The sequence below is a fragment of the Netta rufina genome (genome assembly GCF_964035555.1).
Source record: "Netta rufina genome assembly, chromosome: 21".
Classification (NCBI taxonomy): Eukaryota; Metazoa; Chordata; class Aves; order Anseriformes; family Anatidae; genus Netta; species Netta rufina.
This window is the reverse complement of record NC_140145.1, coordinates 10,785,020-10,802,788: the sequence shown is the minus strand read 5'-3', so window position 1 is coordinate 10,802,788 and position 17,769 is coordinate 10,785,020. Positions and strand designations below refer to the sequence as shown.

Below are 17,769 nucleotides of genomic sequence, written 5' to 3'. Positions count from 1 at the left end.
TTAATCCACCAGACCCACCTCACGCCTCCACACGCCCCGAGAGGAGCCGCTTCCTTCACCGCGGCCAGCCACGAAGCGGTTAAGGAAGCGCCTGTGTGACGGGCGCCATTAGCTGGCCTGCGGGGACAGGCGGCAGCTGGATGCGGCCCCCAGCCCCGGGCAGGACCGAGCCAAACGCCGCCAGATTCCTCCCGCTCCCCCTTGCAGAAACACCCCGGGTTTTAGGGCTTGCGGTGGGGCGCGAGCGGTGGAAGTGCACTTTGTGTTTCTGCCCTGCCCGCGCCTCTCGCAGGGGTCTCAGCGCACCGGGCAGGGGTCTGTGGGGTCGGGGGGGGGGGGATCCTGCCCCGCTGCGCTCCCACCCGGTGCTCTCCCCGCAGCGTGCCTGCCCGCTGACACGCAGCGCTCCGATTGCGCGGCGCGAGCGCGTGCTGGAATTGCTAAGAATAGAAAATGTTGTCAAATATTTCGGCTTTGGAGGAGCCCCTGGCTGTTTGTGCTCTGCTCCCGGAGCGACGCGGCGTGCTTTGAATTTCACAGCTTCGCGGGGCTGCGGAGCCCTCCGGTGCGTAAATAAGCAGAGACGATGTTACCGCGCCGGGGGCAGTTTCCTTTTTGCTGCTTTCCTAACTCCGTGTCTTCTCTATTTTCTCTCCGTGCAGCCTCAACTTCCCTTTCAAACTCATCCAGGAAGCTAAAAAGAGACAGTGAAATGTGAAGTTGGGAAACGCACACGGAGGCAGAGCACACCCGTGACGCGGGCTGCAGGAGCAGGGAGCACGGCGGGGTCTGAGGGCACCGAGGGGCCGCACGGGTGGCTCGAGGAGCTGCGAGCGACCTGCCTGCAAGCAAGGAAAGCTCTCGAGAGGAGGCTGCTGTGGCCGTGCCCCCGAGGGCAGTGCTGGTGCTGGTGCTGGCCCCAGGGCTCAGCAGGGAGCTGCCCTGCTGGGCTCTGCGCAGAGCATCCTCCTGGCCTGGTAATTAGCGCATCTGAAGGATCACTGCGCTTCTCAAAAGGGGAAAAGAGGATGCAGGAAATCACCAGCCAGCTCGGCTGAATCGCTGCGGAACGGCATTGCTGCGATCGATGGAGGAGCAGCGAGAAGCTACTCAAGGGGAAGGAGCTTCATCAGCGGGCCACAGCAGGGATGTCTGAGCGCTCCTCCGCTCCTTGCTTCCAGCACCAAACTTTGAGGTGCGCAGCAGCGGCATGGGGAGAGAACCTGGGGAGAAGCAGGCGGCTGCTGGGGCAGCGTTAAGGGTGGGCTGTGAGGCCGAGGGGCTCGTCCTAGCAGTGGGGTCACCCTCCTGCCTTCCCGGAGGCACGGGGCAGCGCCCCAGCACCCTGCAGACCGGGGTGCCAGCTGCACCCACCTGCTGCGAGCCAGGCGCTTCTCACAGCAGCTGGATGTCCCTGCCCTGCACGCAGAGCTGCCTCGGAGCCGGCCCCGTCCCCATGGCGGAGCAGAGCACAGCTAAGTTTAGCCCGGCCGCGCACGGGAAGCGGCGTTATCTCATCCCACCTCCTTGTCCTCAGCTGTGCGCACGCTAATCTCTGCCTGGCACCTTGAGCTCGGAGCTGCCCTGCGCTGCAAGCGCCCTTTTATTTTTATTTTGGTCATCTCCGTCACGACTTCTTCCCACCGGGCAGCCGCTGTCATCCGTTGCGCGCCTGGCACCGGGACGGAAGCGCTGCTCCTCCCGCTGCTCGCCACGGGGACGTGTGGCCGGCTGCTGGCTTCTCCCCTATCTTTGGGCACAAGCAAAGCGCCTGCAGATGCCCCACATGCAGGGCTGCCCCTCACGGCACACAAGGTGCATACCGGGGGCAGCCCTGGGGCAGCCACAGGCACGGTGCCAGCGGTGCCACAGCTCCGGTGCCGAGCAGTGCGAGCCACTTGCACTTAACATCAGGTCTGGTGTCATTCCTCAGTTCTGTGCACAGATGGGATGCACACAGAGCCAGAATTATTCGTCTCCTACAGCTCAGAGACCTTCTGGGGTGCACGCCGACCCCCGGCAGACCATGCGGGTTTGCACCACCCTGCCTGCCCTGGCCTCCGTGCTGTGCCCATCGCAAAAGCTGCTTCCAGCTTCGTGCTGGATTGGAGAGCTCCAGGAGAGGCAGCGCGCAGCAGCTCCTCAGCAGCGTGCTCCTCCGGTTAATCACCAGTGACCATTTTTAGTAATAATTCCCGAGGGGCTGAGGGCCGCACGGAAACATCCGCTCCTGCCTCGCTCCCCTTCCCACCATCTGCCCCGGCTCCTCGGGCGCGGCAGGTCCGGGAAAAAAAAACAGCCCCTGAATTAGAGCAGCCGAGCCGGCGAGGAAATCCGAGCGCTAATCCCCGAGCTCTCGCTGGCACACGGCAGAGCTCCGGCGAGCCTCCCTCCGCCCCGGCCGCAGCTGGAGGCCCTGGGTGACGCCGTGGGTGACGCCGTGTCACCTTCCCGCAGGGCTGCGGCGAGTGGATGGCTGCGGAGGCAGCGAGGTGCAGGGCAGGGAGCGGCGGAGCCACGGTGCCCACAGCGAGCGGTGGCCCCGGCGCCGGGCAGGGCTCCAGCCCCTCGCGTGCCTCCGCGCCCGCGCTGCCCCGGCTTGTTTGCTCTTCGCTGTTTGCTTTTGCAGGACCTGCGGGTGTGCGGAGCCGGGTGGGGGTTCAGCTGGTTTGTGAGGGATGGATTTTCTCAAAGTAATCGATGGCGGTGCGGTTGCCCACCCTGTTGGGGCGAGCACCCGGCACGTCCAAGCACAAGGCTCTGCCCCAGGGCTCCAACAGCTGCCTGGACCCTGCCGCGTGGACTGCCTGGGTGTCCTGCAGTGCTCGCAGAGCTGTGCCCATGCCAGGAGGGCTCACGTGTGGCCAGGAGGCTGCAGCTGCTGCGTGCCAGGGGCTGGGTGCGGGGAGGCCGCGGCTGCCAGCCCTGCGAGCACGGGCAGAGGCCGAGCCTCGGAGCGCTGCCATGTGCAGGGGATGCGCCGCGTGCTGCCAACCCGATGTCTCGTTCCTAAAACCCTGCACCATGCTCTTCATCACCCTGCTGCTGCCGCTCGGTCAGAGGAAAGCTCACCACCCAAGCCCCTGCTCAATAATTAATCGTAAGACGTTTGGGATTAAAGACTTACCTGTCCCTGCAGAAATGCAGCACGAAGCACGGGGGTGCCGCAGCTTCACCTCGCTGCCTGCAGCTCCTCCTGCACTTTGGAGACCTGCACACGTGGAGGGAAGGAGCAGCGCCGCGGCAAAAGGGGGCAGATTCAAATTCAATGCAAAGCAGCGTGGAGGAAGTTTTTCCTCGTGCTGCTCCAAGCCTAAAACAGCGTCAAAAAGTCACCAGAAAAAGCCAGCCCTGCTCGTCGCTGGAAGGAACGCGCCCAGAGCTCAGCAAACTGCCGAGTTCCTGCAGGTGTTTCGTTTTTAAATCCCCACTCCCGGGGGCCACGGGTGCCACCCCATGGGTGCTGGGGGCTTTTTGCAGCCTCAGCTCCTCCCGCAGTGACACAGCCCCGTGCTGGCCGCTCCCGGGCGCACGTCCCTGCGGTCTGGTGGGGGGGGGATCACGGCATCAGCCCCCCGGGGCACAGCCCTTCGTGTAAGGAATGGGTATTTTTAAAATCTGTTAGACCCAAAGCGTGAAACCTTAGCTGACTCATACAAATATGAAACTCTCATACGGGATGAATTAAAGCTATTAAAACAGAGGTAATTACTCATGCGAACAATGCCCCTCTCATCTCTTTAATGATCACGCAAATTAGTGCATAAAATTACGTTAATAGCCCCGTAACTGCTGCACAGGCACTCAGACCTCCGGTTTGCAGAGGCTGAGCTTTGGAAACCCGGGACTGAGCAGAGCCAAATTGGGGCCGTGGCACGGCGAGGGCTGGCGAGACCCCGACCCGTGGGGGTCCTGTGCCGGCCCCAAGCAGCGGCAGGAGGGGGAGCGCAGAGCTTGGCACCCAGCAAACCCCTCGGGTACGTCGGGCACCGCAGCCTGAGTCACTCCCGCCCTCGTGTGCACAGCAGAGAGGTTTTGGGGAGCAGCCCTTGCTCAGGGAGCTACTGGGAATCTCGCTGCAGCTTCCATCAGTTCAGCTTGCTGTTCAGTTCAGCCTCTCCTGCAGGTTAAGACGAGCCGTGCTTCCCCGTGCGGGGGCAATCAGGAAGGTTTTGCACTCAGCAGAGGGGGAGCTGGATGCTCGCTGAATCTGCATCTGGCTTTGGCAGGGCTAGAAATCGTTAAACACTTCTGGTGTAAAGCTAAAAACGAAAGGCTGCCGGCAGGAGTGAGAAATCTCGGGCCACGACTGATGCTGCCGGAGCCGTGAACGCGCCCGCTGTCCTAAAGCAGAAGTTTCTGCTCAGAAAAACCCAACAAACTAACAACAAACAACAACAACGACAAAACCCCAAACTGTGGTTTCTGGGAGAAACCGCGAGTTTTCTAACCAGTTCTACTTGGGTGCTAACGTCAGGTTCCTTGAGTGCCCCGCTATCGGCGTGGATCGGGCAGGGCAGCTCCCTCCCTCCCTCCCTCCCTCCCCGCACAATGCCGGCAGTCTCCCGCGGCGCTGCAGGCAGGCAGCTGCAGAGGCTGAGGGTAAAAAACAGAGGGGCCACACAGCTCCAGGGCAAACAATTGCCCTCAGTGTACCAACAAAACTACGGCTCCGGAGGCGCGAGGCCGTCCCAAAGGGCAGGTTCCCTGCGCACGGAGCGAGCAGCCAGGAACGCCCAGGGGATGAGGAGCACGAGCCCAGCTCCACGGGGAGGCAGAGACATCCGAGGAACCCCCCCGCATGCTTCCACCCTGCTTGGACGAACAAAACCACCGCGGAGAGGGGTTGAAATCCCACCAAACCCATCCTGGAAGGAGCGCTAGAACAGCTAACGCGGTCTGGCTGCCTCCCTTCCAGCATAACCTGTTTCTGCTAATTTATGGAAGCCAATAAAACAAACCCCGAGCGAGCTGGGCCCAGCAGCAGCAGCTGCTCAGGATGAGTGCTGAGGATGAGTCGCCCGGCCCATGCCTGGGAGCGAACATTCCCCGAGAGAGGAGTTCAGTGGGCGCTGGCTCGGGTTAATTTCCACCCCGCAGCCCCAGGTGCCGCAGGGGGAGACACGGAGCCCAGGGCGCTGCTTTGGGCAGGCACCGCTCCCCTGACATGGAGCTCTCACCCTAGCTACCTTAACGAGCCCGCAGCGAGGCGGTGCAATTAAAACCAAGAGAGCATCAAAGTCAGCCTCCTCCACCCGAGCAGTTCCAGTGCTGCCAACGCGGGTGCACGGCGCCTTTCTGACACCAGCTCCTCGCCTGCAGAGCCCGTGGCAGGTCCAGGAAAAAAAAAAAAAGGCACTTGGGGAAAGCCCTGATCTGCCCCAGTTCAGTTCCCTGCGCCATCAGAGGCACGTTTGGCTGTTAACGGTAGCACAATAACAAAAGATCTTAGGGGTCTAGAGGCACAGAACACAGCAGAGCTCTGCACTGCAAACAGCTTTATTGGGGGATCCCAAAGCATTTGACAAACACGGGCGCTGTCACAGCACCGCGCAGCGCCTGTCACACGCGGCACAAGGTGAACCGGACCGCTCTCCCTCGACGTGGGAAGCCAAAATGAGAAAACTTCCGAATTGCTCCGTTCCCTTCCCTTTTCCAGGTGAAATGAACACGCCGTTTCCACTTCGATGGGAGGAGCAGAAGTTTTCGCTCAGGGGGACGCCGCCACCAGCCCGTTACGAGATCAGACTTCAGGAGCTTTGCACGAACGAGGAGGGGTCCAGGAGTGCCAGCACAAACACGGTGCTCTCCTCTTCCTCGCCCCCTGGGGAGGGCCGGCCTTCCAGTGCTGCGATGTTTTACTGCTGCCGCAAACCACCCCGAGATATCAGGAAGCAAACGGTCACCAGGGATTTGACACTCGTGCCCACAGGACCAGGCTGGATGTTTTTAAAGCCTCGCTTTGTGACTGCTCCAAGTCTCACCTTTCCTGACCACAGGTGACAGAACTGATCAGAACCCAAGGGTTTGTGGTTTGGGGCCGAACTCCCCAGAGCTCACCCAGAGAAAAATTTCTGACAGCAGCACCCCATCCCCACGTAACCTGAGCACTGTCTGCCCTTAGCTCACTGGCACGCTCAAAGACTGGCAAATGGTTATGGATGGTGCAGAAGTCTTCCGCAGTGCTGACACCAATTCATCACACATTTAACTTAAATCGAACGCAAGCGATGTTATCCCCGATAACTAATGGCACATCCCCATGGCTGGCACTGAACTACGAGGACATTCACCCCGGGAAGGTGCCGCAGACACACCTGGCACCCACGAGTGGCAGCGGTGCCGTGACCCAACCACCCATGGCACAGCACCTGCACGCAGCTCCTGGTAACCCCATCACTGCCCACCCCCTGCACAACGAGCCTCAGAAGTCCCCAAAAATTGAGAGCACGAGCACTAGGAAATGTTACACACACTGTCTGTAACCAGCACTTAGCAGAGGGGACTGAGTGCCATTCACCTCCCATTACTCCCCTGCGCTCCCTTTCCTTGTTTCCAACAGCACTACCAGGATCCTTTTTTAAGCAGATCGGATTCCTTCTTCTCCCCCACTCTGAATCCTGCCCATTTCCCAGGGTACTGCTCCCTTATTCAGAAGCTCCAGCACCAGTGCTTCCTGTGGAACAGCAGATCTTTGTTGCATACAAAAGCTTTTTGTCTGAAAATGTGAAATTTAACAATGTTACGGTTTCTGGTGGCAAGCAGACTCGTTATCAACAAATGATGACAACCATGCATGTTTTTTTAAAAATTTTATTTGTCAAAGAAAAAAAAGGCAGTAGCCAATTGAAAACCTACTTCATCTTTAACTCCAATTTTTGACTTTAAATTTAGAGAAACGACTTATTGATTTACTTTGTTTAAACAAACCCCCCTTTTTCCCCTTTAACGTTTACCATCTACTCGTGCTGAATCCTTCCAAGGAGATTGCTCCAGCGTACCTCTCCAGGTCCTCGCTTTGCTCCTTTTACCAAAAAATGAAAAACTCCATCGTGCATCATAAGGGCTCCAATCGTCAAAAATAGGAAAAAAAATATCTTTGGAATAGCCAATTGAGTTGAATAAAAAAATCCACACGAATGCGGTTTGGTTGGGGCAGGAATCCACTCCTATGTTCCTGGTAATCTGATCCCGCTCCATGAATCCTTGCAATTCAGCCTCCCTATCCTATCCACATTATGATTTGAATCCAATGATCCAGCTCCAAGGATTGGGATCCAGTGAGCCCTCTCCAATCCAAACCTTTATAACCAGCAAAACCAAAAAAGAGGAGGCAAAAAGTTAGATACTGTAATGAAAAAATAGGATTCTGGGGAATGATCAGTTATGTTTGCCATCAATTAATACAGATGTACATTAATAACTATCAATTCCCCAAAACAAGCTTTTGAATGGTGATGCTAATTTTCTTTTTTTTTTTCAGAAATGTTAATTATTTGGAGGAAACATCGTAATATTTACATATGTCAACTGAAAATGCCAACATACTCATTGCTCGTACGGTGGTGTGCTACAGGTTTTGTGGTTGCAAAAAATGTTTATGAAATTGTAAAAGTTTACTGCTAAAGCTATCCGCCTACTGTATGTCTAAGCTATAACTAGTACTCCCAGCTGGAAGGTAACAAAATTAACTAACTGGAGTTTTCAAGCATATTCGTCAGTCAATTGTGAATTAGTCTGAGGGGAAGGGCTGAGACTTAAATTATTCCCAACTAGGTTTTCTATTTTCGCTTTCAATTCTGGTACTTTAAAAAAAATGAAATAGCAACGCTGTATCAGTCACACAGAGGACATGCAGATTTTAGCAGTATTGATATTATACTCTGATTTGAAGATACCCTTCATCTACAAGTGTACAAATACTACGCAACATTAACACTTGTAACCAAATGCTGCATGACAAAGTAAACCAATACTCCCACCCCCGTCCCGGTTTGTTCCTTTAAAAAACTAGAATGGAATAGAGAATTACAAAAGCAAGTTATTTAGCCACAATTGCCAAAAAAAAGGTTTTAAGGAGAAGAGCAATTGTAGTCTGCAGTAACTAAAACATGCCTGAAGAAGTGACACGTAGGCGCACGTACTCAATTAACCTGTCTCTCAGTATAAGGTCAATACTGCCAAGTTCATCTGTGACAATAGCACTTGGAGTCATACCATTGCCTCCATTATTGATCTGATCCTCCTCAATCCTCCTTTTGACAATCCTAAAATGATTGACATGTGCTCCACAATCCTTTAATCCAAAGCATTCTTAATCCATCTCTTCAGATATGTCTACAGAAAGACACACGAAAAGGCAAGATAAAATATAAGATCCCCCAGAAGAGACAAGTTAGCCACAAACATCCCAACATCCCCAGCTCGTATAAACCATAGCTGAACACTGAGACATTTACACAGCAATACCACAGTTTGCAGAATGTTGGTATTTAACTAGAACTAAATTGAAACAATCCTGACTGACATCAATTAAAATACAATTTACCAAAGACATGAGGGGAATGTTGATGTTACGGAGCAAATACTCACTAGGGATTTTACACAAGAATGCAATTCAACACTTCAGCCAATTTGAATAAAACAGTTTGAATTAAAAAAAAAATAATTGAAAGACTGTACTGAGTAAAGGAAAACTGTGTACAACATGGGGTTCTACAAAAAGATCAGAGCTAGTGATCGTTTATGTACGAGATCGGGATCTGCTGTGGCGGGGAGAGTAGCGTGGAGATCCTCTGCTTCTTCTTGGGGAATAACTGCGGCTTCTGCTGTTGCTTCGACTACGGCTTCTGCTACGACTACGGCTGCGTGACCGAGATCTTCCATAGCTTGGACTTCTTGGACCATCAACTTTAACACGGATGTAGGCAGTTTCTCCCTATTGAATAGACAGAACTTTCGATTGAAAGGTCTAGGCTTTAGGGCCATCTTTTTAGGCATGCTGACAGACTGCGGATATCGTTTACTAAAGCACAGAAATAGACACCAAAGCCTTAATAAAGTCTATTCCGTGACAAACTGACCACAGACTTAGTTTAGCTGCTTTGTGTTTTTAAAACAACAAACACCACACATTCCTTACCTTCAGCTCCTACTGTTAAGCCCTTTGTATCCAATTCTGGCCAAAAGAGTAAGTATGGAACCTACCTCATGAGATCTAAATTTAGTGTTATCCAGTTTTCGCACAGCGTAGGTCATATCTTCCTTCCGTACAAACTCCACGACACCAGTGCCATCTCGGAAAACATCAGCATAACATACATCACCTGCCTCACGCATGTGATCCTTTAAATCCTGCCAACTTCCACTTGGAGGCAGCCCTAGATAAAAAAGCAACACCTTGCTTTACAACCCCAGCGTATTAGCATCATCTGTAGATACAGCACAGCGGACAGGAGAGGCTACACAGCAAGCAGGCAGGCTGCCTCGAGGAGCTCTTAGCAGCCAGGAGGAGTGCTCTGTGCAAGCTACACGAGGAGATGCTTTGTAGGAAGTGCTGCAGAGCTGCATCGCCCCTCACAGCTGCGAGGACCGAGGGTGGGGAACGCTTGGGCTAGCGAGAGCAACGACTCACCCGAGACGATCACTCTGTACTCCGAGCGTCGCGATGGGGGCCCGTACCTGCCCCGGGGGGCTCCTCCACCTCCACCTCCTCCGCCTCCTCTGCCGGTGCCCCGGCCGCTGCGAGGGAACTCCACGCGGAGGCGATACCCATCGTAATCGTAGCCGTCCCGCCCGTACACGGCATCCTCCGCGTCCCTGCGGGCCGGGTCGTGGCGGTGAGCTCGGCCTCCACCCCCCCCCCCCCGTTATCACCGCGCCCTGCCCCCCCCCAGCCGCTCTCCCCCCCCCCCCCCCGCCTTTGTTCCCGCTTCCCGCCGGCCCCTCCCCGCCGCCCCGTTAGCGCCGCCTGAGGCCTGGGAGGAGAGGGGGGGGCGGCGGGAGCCGGGCAGCGCCTCAGCAAGCGGGGGGAGGCCGCGCAGGGCCCGGGGCCTGACGGCGTAAGGAGAACGGGGGATGGGGAGAGCAGCGGGGCCTCACCTGGGGTCCTCAAACTCGACGAAGGCGAAGGGCGGCCCCCCGCGGCGGTTCTTGAGGTCGATGTCGCGGATGGCGCCGTACTTGTAGAAGACGTCCTCGATGTCCTTGGTGCGGATGTCGGGGGGCAGGTTCCCCACGTAGATGCGGCAGTCGTTGTTGCCGGCCGGGCCGCGGATCACGCCCCCCCCGGACATGGCGAGGTCGGCAATGGCTGCGGCGGGGCTGGGCCTGAGGCGCGGGCGGCGGCGGCGGGCGGGCGGTGGTGGTGTCGGGGCCGGGGCCTGGGCCGGGCCGTGCGGACGGGAGCTCTCCTCGCGCCGCCTCCCCCAACCGCCGCTGCAAAATGGCGCCCGCGGCTCCCCCTCGCGCTCCTGCTGCGCGCAGCGATCTCACCCCCGAGCCGCAGCACCTCCCGCGCGGCTCCGCGGAGAGAGTCCCGGGGACGCGTATCCCTCCGCGCCCTCAGCGCCCGCTCCTGCGCATGCGCGCCGCCGCAGGAAAGTAGTCCCTCCGTTCGCCGCTCGCCGCCGCCTCGCCGCGGAAGGCGAGGCCTCGCCGGCAGCGCCGCCGCCGGGCGCGGGGCCTCAACGAGCGCCGCGTGCCGCCGGTGGGGCCGTGCAGCTCTCCCCGCCGCCGCCTGTCGGTGCGCCGGGCCTGCCTGGCGTCACGTCCGGTGCGGCGCTCGCGCCAAGAAGGCCCGGCAGGGGCGAGGGCGCGGCCCACAATGCACCGCGCCGCGGGGGCGCTTGGCGCCAAGGCGCGGGGCGCGACCCACAATGCACCGCGCGGGGGGGGTGCGGGGGGCGCATCCAGGCTCGGCCCGGCCCAGGCCGTAAATACTTGGTGTTAAATAAATAAAATGAATAAATAAATGCTCAGTATTTGTTTAATGAATTAGTTATTAATTTATTAATTATTTTCTTCTTTCTGGCCATCTGCGCCGTTTCCCGCTGGTGGCAGCTGTGCGGCTCTTGCATCAGACAGACCTCGCAGCCAATGGCAGCTGCTGACGTGATTTTGGGAATCAAAATAAAGTGCAGAAAAAAAAACCACAACACACACAAACCTTTACAGCGTGCTGCCTGCTCCGTGTCTGCCTTTGTTAATAAAAGTGGAGGCCCCAAAAGGCGTTGGGAGCAGAGGGGGAGCAGCCCCAGGAGGAGGTCCCAGGGGTGTAAGGAAATAACACACGGCAATGTAACATTTATGGGATAGTAATTTACATAAAGTCACTTCCAAACACCCGTTTATTATTTTAGTTAGTCACAAATTCCTGGAAGATTTGTTAAGGCAGTAAGTGCAACTTTTAATGTACAAATTACTTTTAACTAATGAGGGTGCAATTAAGTGAGCCAAACTTCGCTTTCAAACTAGCGCTGTTTCGGCCAGCAGGTCCTCCAGGTGACATGAAAACCCAAGCGTCTTTTATTATTATTATTATTTATTAATTTGCCTAGTTCTGGAGGGTAGGGCATTTCCCTTGCCTCTGAGACCAGGGCTGATAACACGCTGCTGCAGGGAGCCCCCCCTTGGCAGCACGGGGATTTTGCTCACATTTTGGGGTGCTGAGCGTGCCCCCAGGCCCCTGCAGCATGGCAGCTCTGCGGGGACACGCTCTCTCCCTAACTCTGTTCATTTTCTCACACTTCACGTGGCCCACGTTGCTTTGAAGCGACAATTTGTAGTGCAGCCTGCACGCTGCATCAGGTGCGGGAGGGATGCTAAAGCATTTTTTAAATTGCTGCACTTTTGCAGTCTCTGCCCTGGGTGTCTCACTGAGCCCCAGGTATCTTTCATATCAGCACAGGCGAGTCCATGCGGTGAGGGAAGGGCTGACTCACGGTAACCACAGGGATGGGGTTAAAGCAGCCTCTGAGCGAGCAGAAAAACCCTCTGGGCTCCTGAGTTAATTAAGGGATATTGAGAAATGTGTCATACCTCCTTAGTAGTGGCTGTCATGCATACTTCATTTTTCATGTGTTAATTAAAAATGCGTATTCCTCCAGAAAACAGCAATCCGAATGACTTGCAGTTAGAAAAATATTTTCAGCATAATGTGCTTGACTGTTTTAAATGCCTTTATTTCTCTCCTGTGTAGGTTAAAGTGAAGTAACATCCTCCGCTCTATTGACTTTTAACATTGGTAATATCTGTGTTAGGTTGCTGGTGATTTAAATAAAGACTGCTATTAATCACAGAAAGACGCTATGAGAAAGCCCATCTTCAGGAGCGGTGGTTTACCCAGGTATAACCTGCTGACTGCCCAGGGATTTTCTGTATTTTTAAAGAGTTTTAATGGTTTCACCCTTCTCTTTGTACAAACCGCTGGGGCACAGCCTGCAGCACCCGCGAGGTTCCAGGGACAAGCTGAAAACTGTGCACCGGGCTGTGCACACGAGCTCTGTAGGTGCTTTGGAGTAAATATGGGTTTTGAACCAGGATAATTTAATGAGCTAGTTCAGTTATCTGCCAGATCAGTAAAAATACTTATTGCATACTGGAAAAAAATAAAATCACCCCTTTGTCTCCCCAAAAAAGTCTTAAAGACCCCAAATATACCCTTCCCAGGTATGGAGAAGGTTCCATCCTTTGCCAGGGAATGAGTTTTTATTTTCAAAGGCTTATTAAGCTGCTGGAAGTTATTCTTAAAGGCATCATAAAATAATGGTAAGTTTGCCTGGTTTGCTGAAGCCCTATTGCATCATTTCTTTTGTGTGTTAATAATCCTCATAACTACTTTAAGCGATTGCCTTAATTACCTTAATGAAGTGTCTCTTTATAGAATTATTGAATGTTTTCTTTCTCATTACCTTTTTTAGCTCTGTGTTATCAGCGGAGTGCTTCAAGCAGGTGGATAAGCTGCAGAGCATTTGTTTGCTTTGTCGGAGTCGCGTTTGGCTTTCTAGCAAAACGTATATGTTGAGAATCATTAAACATTAATTACGTAGAAAATAAACTATTGGGAAACAAATGGCAAGTAGTCTTGCAAAAAATGAAACTCCTGTAAAATGCCAGGCTTTGGTTCTCAGAATGAGCGTAGTGAACAACTGGGCTTTGAGGGTATTGATCAGTAACGCAAATATTAACCAGGAAACAGAACAAGAAGTGTCCAGCTGGAGGCAGGCTGCAGTACAGCTCGTGATGATCGCTCCTCAGCCTGCTCTCAGCCTTCCCACACGAAGAAAGACACCCAGCGGGCTTGGTGTGGCCCTTTCTGGCCTTTTCACAGCGTTCCTTCTCTCCTCTTCGTTCTCAGACGTCTTCCCATGGGGTTACAACGCGCCCTGCCCTCCCTCTGCTCCAGTGACCATGGCCGTTTCGTGGTGTCTTTACGCAGACACTGAAGCTCTATGGAGGGCTCAATATTCCTGTATTTATGACAAACCAGAGGTGCTGGAGGCGCGGGGGCTTTCCCAGGATCACCGGCAGAGCCAGGGCACGTCACAGCCGGGGCCATGGGTGCTCCTTGAGGGCTTTGGCCGCGTGCCCGTGGTGTCGGGCAGGTGTTGGACAGGACCTGCTTTCCCCTCATCGCTGGCAGCCTCCTCAGCGCTGTGAGATCCAGCCGGGGTTAGCTCTGACTAATCTCACCGTGTTGCAAAATAACAGTTTTTCAAAGCCCGGCTTGTTTGTGAGGAAAGGGCCACTTTTAAAACACCACCGTAAACTGCAACGCTTTTTGCTCTCAATTGTCCAAACTTCCTGGTCCGCTCCCACAGCAGTGGCTCTGGATGTGCTGCTGAGCGGGACCTGGGCTCCTTCGGCACTTTGGCTGTGACAGGAAACTACCCAGTGCCTTCGGGGCTCAGCATACTGAGCTGATGGTTCGGGGGCTTTAATTTTAAATAGCACCTCCAGGTTCTCAGCTTGTACGTGCAAAAAACGCAGCGCGTAACTTTTTCAGAGGATCTCTGAGTGCATCGACAAAACAATGACTGTGAGTCTGCAAATACGTCCTGTCCAAGTGCGTGAGGGCAGAGCTCGTTCTATTTATTTATGCATAAGACGAAGGATTTCATGGGCACATGCCGTGGCGTGTCTTGATGGGGACGTGAAACACAGCACACTTTGAGAGCAAATTCTTCCTGAGAGCCAGCCCCAGAGAGCACACATGGGGAGAGATTGGAACAGGAAAAGCCACCGGAGGACAAGGCTGGGTCCCCCGCGGGGACACAGCACCCAGCAGCTTGGCAGCCCCTGAACATCAGCCAGGGCCGTGCCTGAGAGGAGTCACAGCGAACTGATTGCAAACAAGGTTTAAAAGCTGGTGAAAATAATTAGCTGAGAGGGACAGAGGTGCCTGCAGGGGACACGGCGTGAAGGGCTCAGCGAAGCACCGTGGCTTCGTTGCTGTTTAAGCATGTGACGTTGTTAGCTGAGCTAAACTGCAAAGGGTTGTGCGTTGCGTGCAAACGCCTGGCTTTAGAAGTTCTGGAACAGTGATCGTTTTTCTTCAAAATAACACCTACACCGCTGAAGCTGTTAACACGGCTTACTCAGAGGAGCAGTGACTGTAACATCTCCAAGTGCCACTTGCCTTGCTGGTAGCAATTAAAGGTTAATTTAAGCAATCAGGTTTGGGGATGCAGCCTGCCTTGTTTTCCCGTTGCCGTGACTTCAGGTCCCCTCGGGTCCCACACACCGCGTTGGGGGAGCCCTTGGCACAGGCTGGAAACGAGCCCATGCTCGCCAGGTCTGGGTGGCCGTGCTGCCCGGCTGAGGCTCGGGAGCGGGGGGAGATCCGAGGCTTTTTGCTGTCCAAAAATAACCCAAATTTGCCAGGCCTCAGTGGTTTTTAAAGGAGGTTTTCCATTAGCTTTCCATCAGAGGCTGCTGGCAGCACGGCTGCCGTCTCCACTCGCTGTTCTGCTCGGGGCGTTCGGAGACGACAGGCTGCAGCCCCGCAGCATGGAGGTGGTTTTGCTGATTTTTTTTTAATACAAGGAAGTAGAACAAGTCAGAAATGCATCAAAAATTAGTTTCAAGCCGAATGTTTTAAACCCAAGTTTTAGGAACCGTTTCATCGACTTGCATAACTTCACATAACCACTGGAGAAGGGCGTTTCTGTTCCCAGCAGAAGCTGTTCCACAGCATTTGGTGATCCAGATGTTCTCCACTTAGGAAACTTCCCAGTTCACGTCCAACAGATTTAAAAATAAAAATTGAAAAAGAAAAAAAAAAGTGCAAGGTACAAAACCAACTGCTTTTAAATGAGCAAGCTAGTGTCTGCACTCGGAGGTACGGAGGGAAAGCACGCGGGGTGTCTGGCATGGACGGTGCCCGTTCTTCACTGCGCAAAGCAGGTGTGACACTGCCACTTCTGGTTTGATTTCTGAGTGACCGGGACCACAAGAGCCCAACTGGAATATCAAATAGAAAGAAGAAACGTTATATTTTTTAATTTTTTCCTGATATGCCTTTGTGCTGCAGCTGCATGAGGGTAATCAATAGGAAGAATAGCAGAGATCATTGCATTCCATGTAGGACATCAGGGTTAGGAATGTAGGATATTACCTGTATAGTTTCCCAGGCAGTGCATTAACATTTTCCTACCCCAAAATACCAAACGCAGGACAGGCAGGGGCAGAGCAGGGACCTTTGTGGGGTCAGGAGTGCTGCTGAGGGCGCAGAGCCACAGCGCTGGCGAAGCCGCGCTTCCTCCCCGGGAAGCAGCTAACCATAAACACAGCTCCCGGCGGTGTTGTGGCGTGCCAGGGGGCTGTATTGCTTCCTTCACTCGTCCTGCCCTAGTGAAGCTTTAAACAGAAGCTTTGTGCTCAGACACCCAGCTCTTCCTCTTGCAAGGGACTCGGGGGGTGCCGGAGCCTGGGCACTGCTCACCCCTCGCTCCCCGGGGTCGGCAGCCCTGGTTTGTTTTCCCCTTTGAAGGGAGGCGATGAATAGCTGGGCCGTGTGCGCCTCGCTCCACGGGCTGTCCGATTTTCCTTCGTGCCCGCAGCCCTGCCTGCACGGGGCCGTCACCTGCGAGGCTTTTTGGCTGTCAGAAGGGAGAAAACCAACAAACGTACGCTGCCAGTCCTAGGGGCGAGCATAAAGCAGTGGCTGCATCCACTTGTTCTCTCTGAGAGCACAAAAGACGTCAGTGAGTGTTTGTTTTCCTCAAGGGCTTTTTTTTTTTTTTTCTTCTTTTATTCCCCTTTTTCTTCCTCCTCTTCCTCCTGGGCAGAGAGCAGCCGTGCGCCTGGCCAGGCGCTTGCCTGTTTGGAGTCAAACACGAGCCAAGCACTGAGCTGGGCTGGGACTGTTGGGCAGACACTTCTGCTCTTTCCTTACCACAAACTGCATCCCAACACCTCTGTGCCACAGATAAATAATGCCCTTTATCTCGGGGCGTGTGGCCGGACCCTTCCAGGTGCTCACACCGCATGTGTTGCTTATGAGGGGTGAGGATGGGGAAGGCCAGCGTGGGATTCACAAGCGGGAAAATACCAAAAGTTGAGCGTTCTTCCCGTCTCCTCAGCCCTTCTGTTAGGAGATAAAGCTGCCTTTTGTCTAGGCAAAAACGCTGAAATGCTTCCAAAAGGACCTCTGGGCTTTGGAGCTGGTTTTACTGGCTGCGGCACCGTGCCCACCCAGCTGGGGGGCAGCTTGTGCAGCCTTGTAGCGGCGTCTCGCTGGGGCAGCACAGGCAGCTGAAAGAAAGGGAGAGGGCTGGGAAATGGGAGAAGGACCCAGCCCCGGCGTTAATTGCTTTCCTCTGCAGCTCTCACGGGGTGCCAGGGAGCCACTCGGCCCTTTCCACGCAGGGCATCGCTGTCGGCACAGTGCCGCGCCACTGGCAGCACGGCCTCACCCTTCTGCTGGAGGTGCAGGCAGGATTTCAGCCAACTGTTTAAAAATAAATCCCCTCTGCCTAGAGAGCACGCAGCCACCTGGCACGCCGCCGCACGCCGGCAGGAGGGGAGCCAAGGCCAAGGGGCGGTGGGACCCAGGCCACGGTTGTGGCTGCTGATCCCGCTGGCTTCCCCGCAGCAGCAGGGGGGTGGTTGTGGGCACACTGAGCCCCCCACCTCCTGCTTCGGCTGGGCTGTGGGGCTGCTGCTGCAGGAGGCTGGGCTGGGAGCATCATTTAGTGGCCCCCCCTGTGCCGCTGAGGCTGGGCAGGCGCTGGGCAGAGCGGCCCGGAGCGTTCCTCTAATTAAAACCAAATCCCTCGTGGGCTCTTCCATGCAGAGAGGTATTACAGGCTTAAGGGCTGTATGAAATGTATATTTATTGATTGGGTCAAGTGTTGCAGCTCCTTCTGCAGAGCGAGGTGAGAGCATTAATACGCGATTGACCCGGCTGGCGAGGAGGGCAGCAAAGGGGGGGCTGAGCACTGCTCGCGCCGATGCTGGCCCAGGGGGCTCCCAAAACAGGCACCTGCATCACAGCAAGCCCCTGAGTATCTGCACGGGTGTGCACAGCTGCAGGGCCTCACGTCCCCGGCCTTGTGGGCACGCTGCTGCTGCCTGCTGCGGGTTTGTGGAGCTGTGTCTGGGTGCCCACAACACGCTTTGGACACGCTGTAATGTGCAGGAATGTGGGATGGCTGCTGGTGAGAACTCAGCAGCAGACACGGGACCTGCTTTTCAGTAAGAGCAAACAACTCGAAAGCTTTTCCAAGCTGGGATCTTTGTGCTAAGCGAGTCTGTGTGCTCCGCCAC

General features: G+C 54.9%; 1 protein-coding gene across 2 annotated transcripts; it reads right to left on the bottom strand.

The window, feature by feature from the left end:
• Window positions 1-6,797: 6,797 nt before the first annotated feature.
• Window positions 6,798-10,528, bottom strand: SRSF1 (serine and arginine rich splicing factor 1). 2 transcript variants are annotated; one of them, XR_014619030.1, is made up of 5 exons: window positions 10,102-10,528; window positions 9,635-9,819; window positions 9,208-9,380; window positions 8,218-8,938; window positions 6,798-7,302 (listed from the first exon to the last, which is right to left on the bottom strand). XR_014619030.1 is itself a non-coding variant. In XM_084299465.1 (4 exons), the coding sequence occupies exons 1-4, from the start codon at window positions 10,293-10,295 to the stop codon at window positions 8,744-8,746; spliced, it is 747 nt and encodes a 248-aa protein (XP_084155591.1). In that variant the 5' UTR covers window positions 10,296-10,528; the 3' UTR covers window positions 6,798-8,743. The 2 variants fall into 2 exon arrangements, 1 of the variants encoding a protein (XP_084155591.1); XM_084299465.1 differs by having other exon boundaries at window positions 6,798-8,938.
• Between the last annotated feature and the right edge of the window lie 7,241 nt (window positions 10,529-17,769).